The sequence below is a fragment of the Lethenteron reissneri genome, chromosome 65 (assembly GCF_015708825.2).
Source record: "Lethenteron reissneri isolate LAM-NWPU_2019-01 chromosome 65, ASM1570882v1, whole genome shotgun sequence".
Taxonomy (NCBI): Eukaryota; Metazoa; Chordata; class Hyperoartia; order Petromyzontiformes; family Petromyzontidae; genus Lethenteron; species Lethenteron reissneri.
In genome coordinates this window covers 10,982,498-11,004,144 of record NC_083843.1, presented here as the reverse complement: position 1 = coordinate 11,004,144, position 21,647 = coordinate 10,982,498, and the positions used below count along the sequence as shown (strand labels likewise).

Below are 21,647 nucleotides of genomic sequence, written 5' to 3'. Positions count from 1 at the left end.
CTACAACAGTTTTTATTAGTACCAGGTGTAAGACTCCACTGCTGAGCTTTTTTATAGCATCTTTTTCAGAAGCGACTTGACCACCACACATTGTAGCAACTCAACCAAGTGGCTGATATCATCATCATCATGTGGACATTTGTAGCAGCAGCCAAATACTATAAATCCATAGAGATACATCTAGACGCAGACCCATATAGATACACAGAGACCCATAAAAATAAATATAGCACCATATAGATACATATCGATCCAAATAGATGCACAGAAACCCATATATTTACACAGAGACCCATATAGATACACTAGATACTAAAACAGCAGTTGTGTGAAGATGTTCAAACTACCAAACAGATATGGTTCTTGCAAGGCATCATTAAGTCTGCATTAACCACACAGTACTTGTGGTCAACATGCAAACAAACCATGCTCTGATAATAATGATGTTATATTCATTGTCTTTGTAACTGATCGGCCAACACCAGAGACCTTCTTCTGTATGTCCTTGTCTCTGTGCGAGTGTGAGACCAGAGACCAACGCCAAAAGGTGAACAGTACAAGGACAATGCCAAGCTGTCAGAGCACTCAGAGCTCTGGTCGAGCTACAGAAGGCTTTCTCTGGTGTAGGCCAATTTTACACCAGGGGCTTCAACCGCTGCTGCTGCTGCTGCCATGGGCTGTGCAGTCTGTGGATGATGCTGGTTTAGGGGTGGAAGCGTGGGCAGCAGCTTTGGTGGAAGATCAAAAATCCCCCAGGAGGTCTTTCCCAATTACAGAGGAATCCAATCAGACAACACTCACTCAATCAATCACTCACTCACTCACCTACTCACCCACCCACCCAATAACTCACTCACCAACTCACTCACTAACCCACTCACTCACCCACCCACTCACTCAATCACTCACCAACCCACTCACCCACCCACCTACTGGCCCACCCATTCACTCAGTAACCCATCCACTAACCCACTAAAATACGAAATCAATCACTCACCAACCCACTCACCCATCCACTAACCCACTCACTCACCCATCAATTCACCTAACTCACTCACCCACTCACCGACCTACCCACTCAATGACTCACTTACCAACCCACACAACCACTCACCAACCCACTCAATAACTCACTCACTCACCAACTCACTAACCCAGTCACTCACCCACCCACCTACTCATCCACCCACTCAATCACTCACCAACCCACTCACTCACCCACCCACCCACTAAATCAATCACTCACCAACCCACTCACCCATCCACTAACCCACTCACTCACCCATCAATTTACCTAACTCACTCACCCACTCACTCACTTACCCATGCACCTACTCATCCACCCACCCACTCACCCATCCACTAACCCACTCACTCACCCATCAATTCACCTAACTCAATCACTCACCCACTCACCAACCCACTGAACCACTCATTAACCCACTAACCCACTCCCCCGCCCAAACAAACACCCACCTACCCACCCCTCCTAACGTCACCTGTGGTAGCAAGCGAAGTGAAAGAGGAAACCAGAATTGTACCGCGTAAAGTCACGAAACGGCGGAAAAGAAAAAACCCAACCCAAGTTCGGAAAGCGTCCACTGAGGTTGCGTTGCCCGTGTGAGTTTCTTAACATTCTGCTGATGTTGTTGATGATGATGTTAATGTTGTTGATGTTGTTCATTTCCCGTTTTAATTTAACATTTCACACACGCTGGACGTGTCTTCGCTAATGCAGGGGAAATGCCTTGGTTGAGCGGTGATATCATTGTGTGTGTGATTAGCCAGGCCGCTTCTGAAAAAGAAGCTACATAGTAGCTCAGCGGACCTTACAACCCTGTACAATTTTCGTGTTTTTATTTCACGTGGACAACATCTTCTATTTCTCTCTCTCTCTCTCCTAGCCTCTCTACTGCTAGCCTGTTCTCTCTCTCACTCTCCTAGCCTCTCCACTGCTAGCCTGTTCTCTCTCTCACTCTCCTAGCCTCTCCACTGCTAGCCTGTTCTCTCTCTCACTCTCCTAGCCTCTCTACTGCTAGCTTCTCACTATACACTCTGCTAGCTTCTCTACTGCTAGCCTCTCGCTATGTACTCTGCTAACTTCCCTGCTGCTAGTCTTCGCGCACTCACACTTAGGATTCGGCTTCTCTTGACTACTGCCTTAAGTTCAAGTTCAAGTTCATTTATTAGGTATAGCCCTGTGAGCCATTCAGCTCTTGAATCGGGTGCAACCGCAACAAACAAAAAACAAAAACATGAACAAAAAAAACATCTTAAAGTGAATATGTGACTAAGTGCAAAGAGAAAATCCAAGAAAAGACAGCAAAAATATTGCAGAAAAAACACCGTACACCAACGCTGTGTGCAAAAATCCCAGTGGGATGCAAGTCAAACAACAACAACAACCACAAGACAACTTAGATTAAGGCCATCAGTCTAACTCTGTACTACAACAACACAAACATGGCTAAACCAATACACTTTTCGAAATCACCAAAATAAAGCCATGAAGGCAATGAAAAAGCAATCATAGGAACTGACGGAATTTTAACAATAAATGGCATAAACAACATGTACTACCAAAACCCTGCAGCCATAGCTGGCTGCATGAGTCACTCCACAACAGCAGGAGCATCAATCGGAGTATTGTAATTTTTCAATGCACCTTTAAGATCAGCACACTAAATCAAAACACAGGTCATACTTTGTAGCGATCATCCGGAGCGAAACATTTTATTTTAGGTCACTGAATAGCACTGGCAGCTAGGGGTGTACAACTCCTCTAAAGCAGTTTTGAGTGAAGATCTCATAGGTAGTGACTCAAGTTTCAATTTATTTGCAACAGCATTCCAGACCCTGGGGGCATCAATAGCAAAGGCCCTTCCTCCAGTATATGTACGGCAATAGGGAATATTAAGCTGGTAAATGAGTGTAGACCTTAGGTCAAATTTGTTCTTTGAAACAGAGACGAGATCCAGCAGGTAATCTGCAGATTTTTTTGCAAGTACATCATGAATAAATAAGATCTGGTGCACAAGCCGTCGAACATTCAGAGATGTTAAGTTTGACCCAATGTAGAGATCACAGTGGTGAGTCCTATATGGGCAGTTCAATGCAAATCTTAAGGCCGAGTGATACATTGAGTCAAGCTTCTTCAGTACAGTACTTGGGGCTGATTTATACACAATGTCACAGTAATCAAGTAGAGGCAGTACGGTAGCTTTAATCAATTCCAAACGGAACATAGGAGGGAAGCAGTGCTTGTGTCGATATAGAAAACCAATTTTAATTTTTGTCTTTTTCCCAATATAATCAATGTGATCTTCAAAATTCAGTTTTGAATCCAGGATGACCCCAAGATACTTATAGATCTTGACTTGCTCTATTTGATCATTATTTAAGGTATGTAATTGGGGAAAAATAACTTCCCGCTTTAGTCCTGGTGAGAAGCATAGCACCTTGGTTTTGGCAGGATTTAGGACTAGTTTAAGAGCAACTAGCTGATGTTGTAGTTTGTTGAAATCACTCTGGAGCTTAGCAATCACGTCATCCGGAGAGCGGCCAGCAGTAATTAGTACCGTGTCATCTGCAAAAAGATTTACCCTGGAATAATCCAGTTCAGTGCCCAAGTCATTTACATAAAGAGAAAACAAGAGGGGGCCGAGAATGGAACCCTGTGGAACCCCTTTTGTTATCTTAACACTGTTTGACCTCCAACCATCTGTGAATACAGTTTGGGTGCGAGAAAAGAGGTAATTTTTTAACCATTTTACTGTGTTTTCGGAAAAACCGAGGCAACTTATTTTACTAAGCAGGATGTTGTGGTCTACTGTATCAAAAGCTTTGGACAAGTCAAGAAAAAGACAGGCGCAGTACTGCTTATTATCAAGGCTACTGTAAATGTGATTCAGAGAGTCTAATGCAGCAGATGTGGTGCTGTATTTTTTTCGGAACCCAGATTGTTTTAGATGTAATAGATTGTTGGCGGACAGGAAACTGCTAATTTGGTAGGTCAATAATTTTTCAAAAATTTTCATCAACGGGGACAAAATTGAGATAGGTCGGTAGTTATTTGGATCATCTTTAGGGCCCCCTTTGTGAAGTGGACGAACATAGGAATGTTTCCATTCTAGAGGAACTGATGCTTCTTTGATGGACAGGTTGAAAATATGGGCTATAGGTTTGTATATTAGGTGACCAACAGTTAGTAGAGCAAAGACGGGAATACTATCTGCTCCGGTAGAGGAGGACCCTTTGAGGTAGGACAGTTGTTTCAGAACATTATTTTCGTGGATTGGCTGAAAACTAAATTCGCTTAATGTTTGGACAGGAGTGTAGGAATTTGCATGAGCAGGGGTGACTCCCAATACATTATCAAATAGGGTACCAGCTTCAGAAAAATGAAGGTTAAAATTGTCAACTATTTTTTGGGGATCTGAAAAATATTCCCCATTTCGGTTAAGCTGAACGGGCAGATGATCTGTTTTGGATGCCTTTTCGATACATTTGATTGTTTTCCAGAAAATCCTGGCATTTCCATGAGATTCAAGGAGAGTGGAAGAGAAGTAGTTATTTTTTGCATGCCGTATTTTTTTGACGCATCTATTCCTTAAAATCCTGTATTCTAGCCAGTCATTGACCAAATTACTTTTCTGAGCACATGCCCAAGCCTTGTCCCTAGTTTTCATGAGCTTTGTAATCACAGGATCAAACCATGGTGGACGGTTGCCTTTAGTTTTAAATTTAACCAACGGAGCATGTTTGTTAAAAATTTGGAGAAACGTGTACCTGAAGGTCTCCCAAGCCGTAGTCAGGTTTGGAATATCACAGACCTTGTCAATATCCGAGTGAAGCACATCATTAGTAAATGCCTGAGTGCTGAAGTGTCTCATGGAGTGCTTCTCAACCAATTTAGGGGGGGCTTTGGGTCTGGCTGATGATCTCACCCCAAAAATGAAGGAGTGATCACTAAGGTTATTACCTAGAACACCAGTCAGTGCGAAATTGTGAGGGGCATTTGTCAATAGGACGTCAAGCAGAGATGACTGTCCCGGATTTTTTAGGTTGGGTCTTGTGGGGACATTTATTAATTGAAACAGGTTAAATTCATCTGCAAAATTTGTGGCCACGGCCGGCGGGTTTAGCCAATTCCAATTTAGATCACCCACTAAAACTATTTCACCTTTAGGGAGGCCCCCAAGAAGCTCTCTCAGTGCAGATGCAGCTTCAACATCCTTCCCACTAGGCGGTCTATAGCAGCACACTACCAATATGTGTTGATTATTAGGGAGAGTTATTCTGAGAGCCAGACCTTCAAAGCAACATTTTTTAAACAGGGAGTGAGCTGGTGAACATGCAATAGTATTACGAACATAGATGGCAACTCCACCTCCTTTAGATCCTCGGTCAAGCCGAAAAAGATTGTAGTTGTCAATCGTAATCTGCAAGTCATTGACGGCAGGAGTGAGAAATGTTTCTGTTAGGCAAAATATGTCCGGGTCAAGATTTGCTACTTCTAGTTTTAGTTGACTTAATTTAATCAAAAGCCCTCTGATGTTGACATGTAGAACACCAACACCTTTTCTGCCAGAAAAATCTACAGAATTATATGAGTTCTTTACATTTGGTCCAGGATGAAGCTCAATACCACCCAGAAATAAGAAAAGTAGAATTAATAGTTTGCACAGGTATTTTCTGTGAAAGGATGAAGAGCGACGAACCTTGGACGAATAGCAGCAGCTCGCAGATGGTGTTATTTTTAAGAGCAGAATGAAGTTTGGAAGGAGTGCTGGTGAAGTAATGGGACAAAGATAGGGTTTAAAAGGATATAATGATGGAGTGTAGAAGTGTCTATAAGTTGTTTCATTAGCAGGTGTAGTTGCAAATTTAGCAATAAGTATTGACGCGAAGTAACGCGGGTAGCCATTTGTAGAGTTGAGTGTGGCACTAGATATGGCCGGGAGGGACAGTAGTAAGATACACAGCAGGTGAATTGACATCTTTAAAACACTAAATTTAAACACACACACAGCTCACTCACACGCAGCTCACCCTCACCCACTCTCACGCACAGCCCACACCCATGCAGCACAACGCACACGTGGCCGCACACGCCGCCGCCATCTTGCTGCTGTTGTTGTTGCAGCTGCTGTTGTTGTTGCAGCTGCTGTTGTTGCTGCAGCTGCTGCTGCTGTTGTTGTTGCAGCTGCTGCTGTTGCTGCTGCAGCTGCTGCTGTTGTTGCTGCAGCTGCTGCTGTTGTTGCTGCAGCTGCTGCTGTTGTTGCTGCAGCTGCTGCTGTTGTTGCTGCAGCTGCTGTTGTTGCTGCAGCTGCTGTTGTTGCTGCAGCTGCTGCTGTTGTTGCTGCAGCTGCTGTTGTTGCTGCAGCTGCTGCTGTTGTTGCTGCAGCTGCTGCTGCTGTTGTTGTTGCAGCTGCTGCTGTTGCTGCTGCAGCTGCTGCTGTTGTTGCTGCAGCTGCTGTTGTTGCTGCAGCTGCTGCTGTTGTTGCTGCAGCTGCTGCTGTTGTTGCTGCAGCTGCTGTTGTTGCTGCAGCTGCTGTTGTTGCTGCAGCTGCTGCTGTTGTTGCTGCAGCTGCTGCTGTTGTTGCTGCAGCTGCTGCTGTTGTTGCTGCTGCTGCTGCTGTTGCTGCTGCAGCTGCTGCTGTTGCTGCAGCTGCTGCTGTTGCTGCTGCAGCTGCTGCTGTTGCTGCTGCAGCTGCTGCTGTTGCTGCTGCAGCTGCTGCTGTTGCTGCTGCTGCTGTTGCTGCAGCTGCTGCTGTTGTTGCTGCAGCTGCTGCTGTTGTTGCTGCAGCTGCTGCTGTTGCTGCTGCAGCTGCTGCTGTTGCTGCTGCAGCTGCTGCTGTTGCTGCAGCTGCTGCTGTTGCTGCTGCAGCTGCTGCTGTTGTTGCTGCAGCTGCTGTTGTTGCTGCAGCTGCTGCTGTTGCTGCAGCTGCTGCTGTTTCTGCAGCTGCTGCTGTTGTTGCTGCAGCTGCTGCTGTTGTTGCTGCAGCTGCTGCTGCTGTTGCTGCTGCAGCTGCTGCTGTTGCTGCTGCTGCTGTTGTTGCTGCAGCTGCTGTTGCTGTTGCTGCAGCTGCTGCTGCTGTTGCTGCAGCTGCTGCTGCTGTTGCTGCAGCTGCTGCTGCTGCTGCAGCTGCTGCTGTTGTTGCTGCAGCTGCTGCTGTTGTTGCTGCAGCTGCTGTTGTTGCTGCAGCTGCTGCTGTTGTTGCTGCTGCTGCTGTTGCTGCTGCAGCTGCTGCTGTTGTTGCTGCAGCTGCTGTTGTTGCTGTAGCTGCTGCTGTTGTTGCTGCTGCAGCAGCTGCTGTTGTTGCTGCAGTTGCTGCAGCTGCTGTTGTTGCTGCAGCTGCTGCTGCTGTTGTTGCTGCAGCTGCTGCTGTTGCTGCTGCAGCTGCTGCTGTTGCTGCAGCTGCTGTTGCTGCAGCTGCTGTTGTTGTTGTTGTTGCAGCTGCTGTTGTTGTTGTTGTAGCTGCTGTAGCAGCTGCAGCCGACCCAACTGCAGTTGCAGGAGTCATACACGAAGCAGCAGCAGCTGTGTGTACTACAGCAGAGCAGCAGCGGCCGTGCGGCCTGGAGGCGCCGAGGCTGAATAGTTGCGTGATGTGGACGTGGAGAGACGAGATGTTTGGCCCATCAGCTTCATTGTTCTGCTTCCATTTACGAGCGCCCTCCACGTAGGCCCCCACGTGGGCCCCCACGTGGGCCCCGACGTAGGCCTCTATGTAGGCCCCCGTGGGCCCCGACGTAGGCCTCGACGTAGACCTCCACGTAGGCCTCGACGTAGGCCCCGACGTAGGCCTCGAAGTAGGCCTCGATGTAAGCCTCTATGTAGGCCTCGACGTAGGCCTCGACGTAGGCCCCGACGTAGGCCTCGAAGTAACTTCACTGCAACCAACCCGTCTGCGTTTTCCCGCTCATCAGTGTATATGCCCTCACTCATTAAGAGACCTCAGGTGACCCTCATTAAGCCGGCGCTCACGTGCCATCTCCGCCATGCTTATTGCCTCCATCTGCAGACTCCAAGGCGCCTCCACTGTGTCTGCATTTGCAGCCAGCCAATCACCACGATGCATCTTCATTGGTCGTTTATCTCTGTTGCTCTTCTTGTCTGCACCTGTTCACCCTGACGTGACCTCACTGTCCGCAGCTCACGCATGCGTGAAGACTGTTTGCAAACCCCTGGGCGCGTTACTCCACTCCAAAATAATAACATCGTTTAGTTTTAGTATGGGTCTCTGTCTCTTTGGGTCTTTGTATCTTTATGGGTCTCTATGTCTATGTGGGTATCTATGTCTATCGTTCTCTGTCTCTCTACATGGGCATCTATGTATATCTAGATTTGAAGCTTCCGTCACTGCAGGGATCCCTACTCTTTGGTTCTTTCGGTAAAGTCACGTAGGTACAAAATAAATTAAATTAAATCACAAAGTTTCGAGCTCAACACAAGCGTCCGTCATCAGGTGGGACAACCACAGCAAGAAACAATTGCTGAAGTGGGCAAGAGAGCTGTTGTAAGCAAGAGGCTATATTGGTAAGAGAGGGGGGGGGAGCCAAGGAGGAGGACAGAAAGGAGGGAGTGTGTGGGGCAGGAGGAGTGGTGAGCTGCTAGAGCACGGGGGAAGGGAGAACAAAGCGGGGGAAGAAGACGGTAAGGCACAGAGGTTGCAACCGGGTACCCGATACCCGTACCCTACCCGATACCCGACTACCCATACCCGGCCGGGTACGGGTACCCGTTTGAGACCCTGGTGCGGCCGGGTACGGGTACGGGTAAACCGTGAGTCACTGGGGAGTAACCGTTTATCACTCATTTCCCAACGTCTTGTCTCTTCTCACAATTCAAGTTCCTAGAGACCTAGAATCAACCCACCCGCGCCTGCAACATGGCTTCATTCCAGAGGTCGCAATCAGGTACCCGATACCCGTATCTTACCCATACCCGGCCGGGTACGGGTAGGGTACGGGTACCCGTTTGCGACCTTGGTGCGGCCAGGTACGGGTACGGGAAAGGAATCAAAACCCATTTGCGACCTCTGGTAAGGCATGGCACACTACCGGGGGGGAGGTGGGGGGCGGGGAAGCAAGCAGGCTAGGAAGGATGTTATTAACCAGGTAAAACAATAACTGCGTTAGGTTGTTGCTTCCTTGTCCACATCCTCAGCTTTCTGCTGCTTCCCAGCCTGCTTACTTCCCTGCCCCCCACCTCCCCCCCGGCAGTGTGCCGTGCCCCCCCCCACCCCTCTCTTACTACCGTCTTCTTCTTACAGATTTCCACACCTCGCCGCCATATTCCTACGCCCCCTTCATTGTTTTGTTAGGAAAAAAAGCGAATCCCTGTTTGGTAGTCTCCTGCACTGAGTAGAGGACTGTCCACCCCTCATGGTGACTGGAGCCAAAGCCAGTCCAGCAGACCTCCTGAATACTACAGAGATCCAGACGGTACCATTCCAGCTCCCAACAGAGGAGAGGTAGCCTCTCCTCCACAGTGAGTGTTCGAACATTCCCCGTGGGCAGTCACAGTGATTTTGCCGTTTGTGGAGGTACCCTGAGGGTATGGATTCAGTCTCCTGGCTCTGCCAAATGTGGTTTTTGCCAGGAGAAGTTATAGATACATTTCCCCCCAGAGCCTCTGGCACAAGCTTAGTTCGATACTTTGCACGTAGTTTAGTGGTCATTGAATTGGGGGGGTTACCAGCCCCTCGTACCCATCGAGAGAACCCATTTGGCTGCTCTGGTGGCTACAAGTGCCATGAGGGGTAATGCCGATAGGAATTGTCCTTCCCTCCATGGCATTGTTCACATCCACTACAGTGGTACCGTCCGGCTACACCACGGAGGTAAGGGGTTGCTTTTGCCGGACTTCTTCACTATGTATACACACACACAGAGATAAGAGAGACAGAGCAGCACACCAGTATTTACCACGTCATGACATCTCGTCCACGACTCACCAGAGGTTCGAGACATGGACGAATCAATGGCTGCCAAGCTGATCAAAGGGAAGAGGCCGGAACTGAAGACGTGGATTGGCAGGGACCCCACGTACCTGCTCGACTACTTGGACAGCAGGGATTTGATCTCTCGCGACAAATACCACGGGGCCCGCGACATGACGGTAAAAGTGGAGCGTGCCAACTTTTTGATCGACGAGTTCATTGACAGGGACGAGTGCCTCAAGCTCTGGAGGGCTCTCGAAAGCCTACAGGACCACTACCCCCAGCTGAAGGAGTGGATCTCAGACTGTGCGTCGACCACACATCACGCTTGTGGTAAAGCAATGCAAAACAAAACTCTGCTTTGTTATTTAAAAAAGTACTACTGATGTTATGGGTTTGTTGTATTTCGAAGTCATTGGTCTACACCAGAGATAGCCTTGTTCATGCCTTTTCTCTGCCGGACAGTACAAAGACGGACGGTACAAGGACAATGCAAGCAAACACTGCTTTGATAACAATAATAACATGCATTGTAGTGTTTGGAACTCAATGGCCTCTGCACCAGAGACGGCGGACAGTGCTGCCACAGTCGAGGAACCAAACACTTGGGTGTCCTTCTTGCTAAGAGGCCCACGGGCGCGAAACATCACCCCATTCAGTGAACCAAAAACAATTCTCGTCACACGATCGACTCCCGTCCTGGCCTCGAAAAGCCGAATTGTTTTGTGTGTTTTGTTTTGTTTTGAAGCTTAAGAAATACACACATTTTGATGGATGAAACATTTTAAATAGGTGTGATTTATATACACAACATTGTCTGGCAATAACAATAACAGAGGTGGTGTTAAGATGTAAGGCAGACTTTTGATGCCTTTTGCAAGGTATCATCAAGTACTGCCTTAACCCACACACCCATCATACTTGTGTACAAACATGCAAACATGCTCCGAAAATAACGTATGACCTTGTCTCTGCAACCCTCGCAGTGTGTTAGTCGACCAGAGAAGACCCAAAGGCGAACAGTTCAAAGAAAATGCGAGTATAAAAGTTATAGATAGCTATAAGTGGTCAGTTACTTGGCATTGTTTCTGTATTGTTTACCTTTTAGCGTTGGTCTACTCACACGCTGGTGGTGGTACAGAAACAAGGTCATACAGAAGGATGTCGCTCGTGTAGTAGGCCAGTTTCAAAGACGATACATAACATCATTATTATCATGGGATGTTTGCTTGCATGATTTGCCACACAAGTATGACGTGTGTGGGTTTCTGCAGTACTTGATGATTCCTTGCAATACCTGTGTGTGTCTACTTTGTGTTTTAACTTCTTAACGCCACCTCCTCCTTTTTTATTATTGCCAAACAAGGCACATAAACGGACCTATTCTTAACATTCCATCATTTTGAATGATGGCAAAAATAGAAAAAAAATTAGATTTTTAAAATTTTAAATTATGATAAAGAAGTTATAAAAATATGACACTGCATGTCCTCAGCCCCCCACCTCTCTCACAAAACAACAACAACAGCCGCTATTCGCTACTACGGGGCGCCACAGTGACAAGGACACGTTAACTCCCTCGCCTGTTATGAAGGAATTCGTGGGTTCGATCGCTAACCGAGACGCCTGCTGTATATTTGGAGTCTGCGTGTCTCTCTCACTGTAGTCGTGGGGATTTTTTTTCTCCTGGTCTACCTTCCGTCTTTCCCTCCACATTTAGAATCAACATCACCAAGCGTTTAGAGTATCTGGATACTGCTATAAACGTCTACGTGATAATGGTGATAAGCCACTTCATTGAGCTATCATTTGTAAATAAGTCGCTTATGAAAAAGAGCGACATAGTGGGCCTTACATGGTTAAATAAAAAAAATAGTTTCAAATTGTAAGGGGCATTGACATCACCGCAGTGGCTGTGCCAGGCTAGGTGCACTTTGAGCCGACCACGTGAAAGGATCGAACGTTCTCGCGGCTGCTTTCATTCGGTCACGGGACAGACCATGCAGGTGCTCATTGGTTGCATTGTTGCTGTGCCAGGCTAGGTGCACGAGCAAGAGCTCACGGGACAGACCTAGCAGGTGCCATGGGTTGACTGAGATGGTTACTCGCAAATGCATCACCTCCATTACCTGTACCCCCTGCTGTGCCAACTCGCTGTGCTTTATCCGAATGCCCTCCCAACTTGCCCCCCCCCCAAACCCAAATTAAGCGTCCTCAACCATGCACCTAGCATGGAACGGCAGCAGCAGCAGTGTACTTCACATGCCTCCTCCTCTGCAGTGTCGCACCCACCTTGACTTTGACATGTTGCATTTTCCTTTTCACACCCACCTCGATCCGTCACTCCAACCTCTGGCCGACGTCAAGACGCCTCCGGCTCCGCTGGACGTCCGCTGGACAGAAAGCCGTCAGCCTCAGAGTCCGACGCGGATCAAAGGGAATCTCAAACCTCGATGCAGCCCGATGGTCCCGATGGAGGCAAACGTGGAGCGGCCACCCCCGGTGGACATCGTCTGAATAATCCTCAAGATGGCGGTGAGTGGCATTCAACCACTCGCGTGTAACACGCGTGTACAATGCCTACGACATGTTAATTATCTCGCCTGGTATGCAGGACGTGTCATGGGTTCAATCCCGACCCTGACGCCTGCTGTATATTTGGAGTCTGTGTGTCTCTCTCCCCGGTTTCTCCCTCCACATTTTTATCAACATCACCACGCATTTAGAGGCTTTGGCGACTGCTATAAACGTCCAAACAATGATGATAAGCCACTTCGTTGAGCTATCATTTGTGACCAGGTGGCGCCTGAAAATGAGCGAGATAGTTCAGTGGGCCTTGCATAACAGAGGTTTGTTTAGGTTAGATCGCTTAAATATATAAATGCCGTGTCGTTTAACCCGCCACCACCCAACAGCCAATTAGTAAAGTTTGTCACGTAAACAGAACGTGCCGATTAGTTACTAGTACAGCACTAGTGTATAGTGTAGGTGTAGTGTATAGTGTAGTGCACTAGTACAGCACACCGGTTGTGTTGGAGAGCACATTCACAACATTTACAATCTGAGTACCATGACGTTTACAATCAGCTTCCTCAGGCAACAGCAGATTTGTAGATTAATCCTTCCATTTCGTGCCTTAAATATTGGGATAGATGTGATGTCATCACTTGTGAACCCTTCTTGAGCGAAGTGGGGGGTGGGGGGATGAAAGATCGAAACACGATGATTTCTCCACAAATTCTGATGAAGATAGTTGTCATTACTGGCAGAAATTCGTACTCAGATTGGAAATGTTGTGGATTTACTGTACAACATACCCGTTAGTGCTGTGCTAGTAACGAATTGTAATGTTCTGTTCACATGATATACTTTACTAATTGACTGTGTTGGGTAGTGGCAGGTTAAACCACAATACACTACATGACTATACACTACACTACTATATACTACTATACACTACACTACTATACAGTATACACTACACTACTACACACTGCTCTATTATACACTATTCTACTATACACTACTATACACTACACTACTATACACTACACACTACTATACACTACACTACTACACACTCCACTACTATAAACTACACTCCTATACACTACTACACCCTACACTACTATACACTAATACACTCTACACAACTATACACGACTGGACACCCACCAGCGGAGTGAAAGAATGGCAGGCGCATCTTACAGATGACAAGCTGATGGTCAGTGGGCAGATCAGCTCCATGGTCGGTCTTGGTGTCAGGGGAATAACCCCACATCCACTGTTCTATCACTATACAGTGTAGCAGATGTTCTTTCTTGGACCCAGTGTGCAGCCATTGTTTTCTGTGGATGTGCCGATGCTGGAATGATGCATTGTTAATTACAAGCCCATGGGATACACAGAAGTCGAGCAGTCTCCTACCGTTATTATTGAACTGATCTGGCCCATGCCTTTCAATCACTGGAGCCCACGTACCAGCATCATGATCAACTCGGGCATTAAATCACCCAACAACATGACTCTATCCCGAGGGGCCACTTTTGCTTGCATCTGTCTCATCAGCCTTGCCTGCATCCCTCCACTGATATTTTTCTTCAGGGGGGCATAAACAATCACCACCGATACTTTCTGGTCTCTTGTTGATAGGAAGGAGAGCCCACATTAGCCTGGGACTTACAGCTTTACCAAACTCGCCGCGACACTCCCATGCCCCATTCATGATTTTGTTCAAAAGAAGAGTCACTCCTTGTTGTTTGACAGTCTCCTGCCCCGAGTAGGGGCAGGAGACTGTCGAGGGTATGGATTCAGTTCCTGGCTCTGCCAAGTGGGGTTTGGCCAGGAGAAGTCGTAGATACCTGTCCCCACAGATCCTCTGGCACAATCTTAGTTCGATATTTTGCACGTAGTTTAGTGGTCGTTGAATTGAAGGTGGAGGGGTTACCAGCCTCTCGCACCCATCCAGAGCACACATTTGGCCTCTGTGATGGCTACAAGTGCCATGACGGGTATAGCCGATAGGAATTGGCCTTCCCTCCATGGCATTGCTCACATCCACATAGTGTTTGCATTCAACACCACCACAGAGGTAAGGGGTTACTTTTGCCAGAATCTTACACTATATATACATACACACAGAGATAAGAGAGAAAGAGCAGCACACCAGTATTTACTGTAGCGTGGCGTCTCCTCCACGACTCACCAGAGGTTCGAGATATGGATGAGGCAATGGCTGCCAAGCTGATCAAAGGGAAGAGGCCGCAACTGAAGAAGTGGATTGGCAGGGACCCCACATACCTGCTCGACTACTTGGACAGCAAGGATTTGATCTCTCGTGACAAATACCACGGGGCCTGCGACATCACGGTGAAAGTGGAGCGCGCCAACTTTTTGATCGACGAGTTCATTGACAGGGACGAGTGCCTCAAGCTCTGGAGGGCTCTCGAAAGCCTACAGGACAACTACCCCCAGCTGAAGGAGTGGATCTCAGACTGTGCGTCAACCACACATCACGTTTGTGGTAAAGCAATGGAAAATGATGCACGGCTGCTGCTTTGATATAAAAAGAAAATAATACTGATGTTACGGCTTTCTTGTGTTCGTTCATGAAGCCATCCATATTAATAGACACAAACACAATTTCAACCGTGAAGATGGGTACAAACTGAGCAATCATTGGAAGGACGTTATTAACCAGTTTAAATCATAACTGGCTATGATGTTTCCGCGCCGTCGTCTTTGACGCCGCTCTCCGATCTTACATTAACATGCTAATTTCTCACATTAACATCAATGACCTCACTATGGGGACCTCATTTGCCAGTAAAAATATGATAATTGGTTCTTTACCCTTCTATCTGGCCAGATAGAAGGGTAAAGAACCAATTATCAATGACCTCGCTCACTTTGTTTATGACTCTTGGACTTTACCCATTTCAAACCTTTAAAACAGTCTACCTCAGCAGCTTTCCTCACTTTTTTCCACCTGATAACGACCGCTTGCGTTGCGATCAAAACGTCATAGTTTTTACGTGATTTTCTTTCAATCTATCTACGTGACTTTACCGAAAGACCCAAAAAATTATTTAGTTTCAGTAAAAATTAAGTATGCAAAACATCCTCGGTGGTGTGAACAGGCAATATCATGGCTGCACACCTTTTTTACATTTTGCCTGCATTCATTTGATTTGTTTTCTTTTCTCTCATTTAACCTCCAGACGGGAAGTCTCGTAATTATAATCAGCCCGACTCGACTGCATTGGATCAAGATGAACAGCAAATCACGCAGATTGATTCCAAACAAAATACTCAGGTCCCTGTAATTACTGGTGAGTTTAGTTTAATCTATGGGTCTCGATGTATCTATATGGATCTCTGTGTGTCCATATGGGTCTATGTGTGTCTATATGGGTCTATATGTATCCATATGGGTCTCTATGGGTCTCCATGTATATATATGGGTCTCTGTGTATCTATATGGGTCTGTGTCTCGATATATCTTTATGGATTTAGAGTATTTGGCTGCTGCTACAAATGTCCACATGATGATGATGATGATATCAGCCACTTGGGTGAGCTGCTACAATGTGTGATGGCCAAGTCGCTTCTGAAAAAGATGCTACAAGAAAGCTCAGCAGTGGGGTCTGGTACTAATAAAAACTGTTGTAGCAGCAGTAGTTACTACGTCAAAAACTCGGGCGTGCGGTTAATCCGCGAGCTGGATAAACCGCGCGCACAGATTATAATCGAGAGCCTGGGTAGCAATATATAGTGTTTAAAGACACTGGGTAGTGAGACACTGGGTAGTGAGATACAGGGTAGTGAGACACTGGGTAACGAGACACTGGGTAGTGAGATACAGGGTAGTGAGACAATAGGTAGTGAGACACTGGGTAGCGAGACACTTGGTAGTGAGATACAGGGTAGTAAGACACTGGGTAGTGAGATACTGGGTAGTGAGATACAGGGTAGTGAGACACTGGGTAACGAGACACTGGGTAGTGAGATACAGGGTAGTGAGACACTGGGTAGCGAGACACTGGGTAGTGAGATACAGGGTAGTGAGACACTGGGTAGTGAGACACTGGGTAGTGAGACATTGGGTAGTGAGATACAGGGTAGTGAGACACTGGGTAGCGAGACACTGGGTAGTGAGATACAGGGTAGTGAGACACTGGGTAGTGAGACACTGGGTAGTGAGACATTGGGTAGTGAGATACAGGGTAGTGAGACACTGGGTAGCGAGACACTGGGTAGTGAGATACAGGGTAGTGAGACACTGGGTAGTGAGACACTGGGTAGTGAGACATTGGGTAGTGAGATACAGGGTAGTGAGACACTGGGTAGCGAGACACTGGGTAGTGAGATACAGGGTAGTGAGACACTGGGTAGTGAGACACTGGGTAGTGAGACATTGGGTAGTGAGATACAGGGTAGTGAGACACTGGGTAGCGAGACATTGGGTAACGAGACACTGGGTAGTGAGATACAGGGTAGTGAGACACTGGGTAGCAAGACACTGGGTAGCGAGATACAGGGTAGTGAGACACTGGGTAGTGAGACACTGGGTGGTGAGACACTGGGTAGCGAGATACAGGGTAGTGAGACACTGGGTAGTGAGATACAGGGTAGTGAGACACTGGTTAGTGAGATACAGGGTAGTGAGACACTGGGTAGCGAGACACTGGGTAGTGAGACACTGGGTAGTGAGATACAGGGTAGTGAGACACTGGTTAGTGAGACACTGAGTAGTGAGACACTGGGTAGTGAAAGTCGACCATAAAGAAGGCTGCTGTCTCTGGTATAGACCAATAAGTTTCAAAGCTAGTGCAAGTTTACTATTAGAGCCATATTGTTTGCATGTTCACCGCAAGCACCGTGTGTGTGGCTAATAACACTAGTAACGTGATTACTTGCAAAAGATGGTGTATATTTGGTGTATGAACATCTTAACACAACTCCTGTTGTATTGTCAGAAAAGGAAAAAAACAATGTGTTTAATTGTCAAAGCTTTATAACTCATCGGATTATTTTTGTTTCTTACCACCACCGCCAGACGAGGGGCTGCTCCAGATCCACGAGATGCTGCGGGTCAACATCATCATCTTGAACTATCCGCACGTGATGAGGCTCGCAGGCCTGGCGGAATTCTTCATCGTGGAGTCCAAAGAAAACCACGGGCAGAACGTGAACGAGAGAAACTACGCCATGCTCAGGCAATGGAGGGAGAGCCTGGGCCGAGAGGCCACCTACGGCAGGCTGGCCGAGGCGCTGGACAAGGCCGGCTTCACGGGATTGGCAAGGAAAGTCATGGCGCTGTGACAGCTTCGCTCGGTGGGAGGTGGAGGAGGACGAGTAGGAGTGTTGTATATATGCATTTTCCAATTTTTTTTTTATTAAGAGTGATTCTGCCAATTTCTTTTTTTAGTTTAATCAGGATGTAGCACAGGGGCACGGAAGGGGGTCTTACCACTCACACCCCGCTGCCTCCTGCCTCGCCACACAAAGGACAGCTGGAGGAAGTCATAAATGTAGTTAGGAAAAGGCCTGAACAGCGAGAACCAAGCCAGGGGCAGTTGGGCATTGCGAACTGGCTGGGGTTTTAAAATACAACAGTAAAAGTTCGAAACTCAGCTATATCTTCAACCTCAGGATATAAAAAATATAACTCGAGAATAAGAAGCACGGATAACTGGCGATACAGACAGGGAACAGAGGTTAATAACACCCTCAGAATACCTTTGGTAACAACTATGGTATGCCACAAATCTTGGTTAAGCATAAACCAAATAATACTTGTGAAAGTATTAGACCTAGGGTTATTCAGAAGAGATACCATGCGAAATGGGTCAATCACACACGACAAGGATAATATGTATTCCATAGGATCAGAGCCTCACCAACAGTCTTTGTCTTCCAGCAGGTAACACAGCAGATGGTAGAAGTAAATTATGTATGCAGGGGGGTGCCTCCCCTTAATATATCAAATACCACGCAAGGATTCTAAACCGCGACAAAAAACAATACTCTGATAATTTATGCATTGTCCTTGAAATTAATTGGTCCACACCAGAGACAACTTTTCTTAGAGCCTCGTCTCATATGGTGTTCGACCAGATGACGCCAAAAGGCGCACCTTTTGGCGCACCAATCAGTTTCAAGGACAATGCATAAATTATCGGAGTATTGTTTGCATTTGACTGCAAGTATTGTGGTTAATGTAAACATGATTCCTTGCAAAAGGTGTCAATTTTGTTGCCAGAAAAAGGGGAAACCCCCTATTAGTATAAAGTGCAAAGAAGACACACACACATAACGCGCACATCGGGACTAATAAGATTATTTTAAAAAGTTATCTTTGTGTTTCAAAAAGGTTTGCCATTCCAACGTGGTGTGTTAACTATTAGCTGAACGTCAAAAAATTGTTCTGCCCCTGCAAACCTCCGGGCTACTATCAAAGGTTTGTTCATGAAGCCATCCAGATATATAAACATAGACATAACTTCAACCGAGAAGATGGATACAAATTGAGCAATCATTGGAAGTATGTTATTAACCAGGTAAAACCTTAACTGTTTATTGTTTCCATCATATTTGTCAGGTACTAGTCTATTTTTAAATCCTTTATATTAAGTTCACTTGCTTGCTTGCTTGCGCGCTTACGACCGTGCAAATCTTTCGGTCGTTTTTTAACCCACTTCCCGTGATCCAATCGAGCTGACATTTTGCACACAGACTCGTTGTGCGTGACAATTAATTTTTGTGAAAATTTTTTTCCAAAATTTTACACTGTTTAGGGAATTTTTTTAAAATATTTAATTGCCAATTGCTTAATGGTGGCAGGCATTCATCTGACCCATAGGTGGCAGCCATCTCAAGCCAGAGGACGAGAGGACTCTAGCCGCCACGCATATAAAGGATTTATAGTGAAAAACTTTGTTTTTACGGGTTAATTTTTTCCGAGTGAATTCCCCCCCCCCCCAGCATCCCCAGTTTTCCCCGCCTCCCACTTCCAGCCCCGCCCACTTCCCCCCCAGCCTCACGTCCTCTCTCCCCCGAGCGCTCACGCAGCGCTCACCCCCCCTCTCTCTCCCCCCTTGCCCCTCCCCCCTTCTTACCTATATAACCTCTTGCCACGGCAGCTCTCTCTCCCACTTCAGAATTTTTTTAAATTCTTTATTCTTTCTAGATCCTTTATTCTTGCCGTGGTTTTCCCACCTGATGAAGATTGCTTGTGTTGCAATCGAAACGTCGTGATTTGTTTTATTTTATTTCAAACTACGTGACTTTACCGAAAGAACCAAAGAGTATGAATACGGTCGTTTAGAAGTATTTAGTCATTCGTTTTCCTTAATGGCATAACCTCACCAATAAATTCATTAATGACACACTAAACATTTAGAAGCATCTATGTTACGAATCTACACACTCACATGAATACTAATGCATTGAGATTTTTCTTTGATCGCCGAATCATGCCCGCGAATTCATAGATGTCCCATTAGAACAATTGATAAGCATCTGTTAGCTAAACATACACTCGCACATATACTATTGTTGTGGGACATTTCTTAATTACATAATCTTACCAATGAAATCATTGATGTATACTTTTGCTTTGGGCGTGTGTTTCTCTATCATTGTTCGTATGACTTGTTATATTATATTTTTAAGGACTTTTCCTATCGCCGTGTATGGTCGCTCTACTCTGATAAATTAGCCGATTGTTCTGTTGCTCAGTTTTAACAAACGTAAACATTGAGGGTGAATTGTACGGATCAATAATTAGGACATCTCCAGGAGTACTGACAATTCTGAGCATAAGTGTTCGTATATTAGAGTGTGTTTAGATATTAAAGTTGCTTAACACAGATGAGTCTGAGTGGTTCCTTCCAAAGTTCATGTATAATAATCTTAATTATGAGAACTGTATTCTGCGGTGAGATCAGAATTTTGAGACCTGACATAAATACACTACCCCGAGACAACAAAGCTGAGCCCAATCAGCATACATGCATACATTTTCATAATCACATAAATTTGCATAATTGCATAACAGCACACAACCCGCTTAATTTATTTATTTATTTTTGGAGCTTTAACTCGACCTAAGCAAGTGTCACACTGTTGTAACTGCACAAGGTAATGCCAAGGGAGCCCCCTTATTGCTTTCTATTCATTTTCGCTGCTGCTGATTATGGTGGTGATGGTGGTGGTGATGGTGGTGGTTTGTGGCTGTGGCGAGCGGTGGTGGTTAGCAGCGTCTGCTACAACACCAAAGACACCCACGACATCCTGTGTATCAGGCCACTCACCTATTCACTCAATCACTCACCCACCCACCTACTTACCCACCCACCCACTTACCCACTAACTCACCCACACACTCAATAATCCACTCATTCTCTAACCCACTCACTTATCCACTTACTCAATCACTCACCCACTCATCAACCCACTCACTCACCCACCCATATACTCACCCATCCACCCACCCACTCACTCACCCACTCACTCACCTACTTAACTATTAACCCACTCACTCACCCATCCACTCACTAACCCACTCACCCACCCACTCACTGACCCACCCATCTACTCACCCACTCACTAACACACTCATTCACCCACTCACTCACCCACCAACTCAATCACTCACCAACTCACTCACCCACCCACTCATTAACCCACTCACTCACCAAACCACCCATTTACCTAACTAAATCACTCACCCACTCACCAACGCACTTCCTCACTCACCTACCTAGTCACCCTCTCACTAACCTATTCACTCACCCACCCACTAACCCACTCACCCATCCACCCACTCACTAACCCACTCACTCACCCATCCACTAACCCACTCACTCACCCACTCACCCACCCAACCACTCACTAAGCAAATAACCCACTCCCCCGCCCGACCACCTATTCACCCCTCCTAACATCACTTGTGGCGGACAGGTAAGCGATGTGAAAGAGGAAACGATAATTTTACCGCTTAAAGTCACGCAACCGTAGAAGGAAAAAGACAACCACCGATGTTTCGTTGCATGTGTGAGTTTCTTAACACTGCTGTTTTTGATGATGGTTGTATTGATAACGTTGTTGATGTTAAGGTTAATTTCCTGTTTTTATTTAACATTTCACACACACTGGGTTTATCGTCGCTTATGAAGGGGAACTGACTTGGTTGGG

The 21,647-nt window shown here is 46.3% G+C and overlaps 1 protein-coding gene across 2 annotated transcripts; it reads left to right on the top strand.

Annotated features, from left to right (window-relative positions):
• The first annotated feature begins 1,505 nt into the window (after positions 1-1,505).
• Positions 1,506-20,502, top strand: LOC133359587 (uncharacterized). Of its 2 annotated transcripts, none has more exons than XM_061578040.1 (6): positions 1,506-1,620; positions 9,966-10,280; positions 12,315-12,482; positions 14,656-14,943; positions 15,668-15,778; positions 17,506-20,502. In XM_061578040.1, the coding sequence occupies exons 2-6, from the start codon at positions 9,977-9,979 to the stop codon at positions 17,769-17,771; spliced, it is 1,137 nt and encodes a 378-aa protein (XP_061434024.1). In that variant the 5' UTR covers positions 1,506-1,620; positions 9,966-9,976; the 3' UTR covers positions 17,772-20,502. The 2 variants fall into 2 exon arrangements, with proteins under 2 accessions (XP_061434024.1, XP_061434023.1); XM_061578039.1 differs by having other exon boundaries at positions 1,584-1,620; positions 9,968-10,280; positions 14,656-14,970.
• Positions 20,503-21,647: the final 1,145 nt, after the last annotated feature.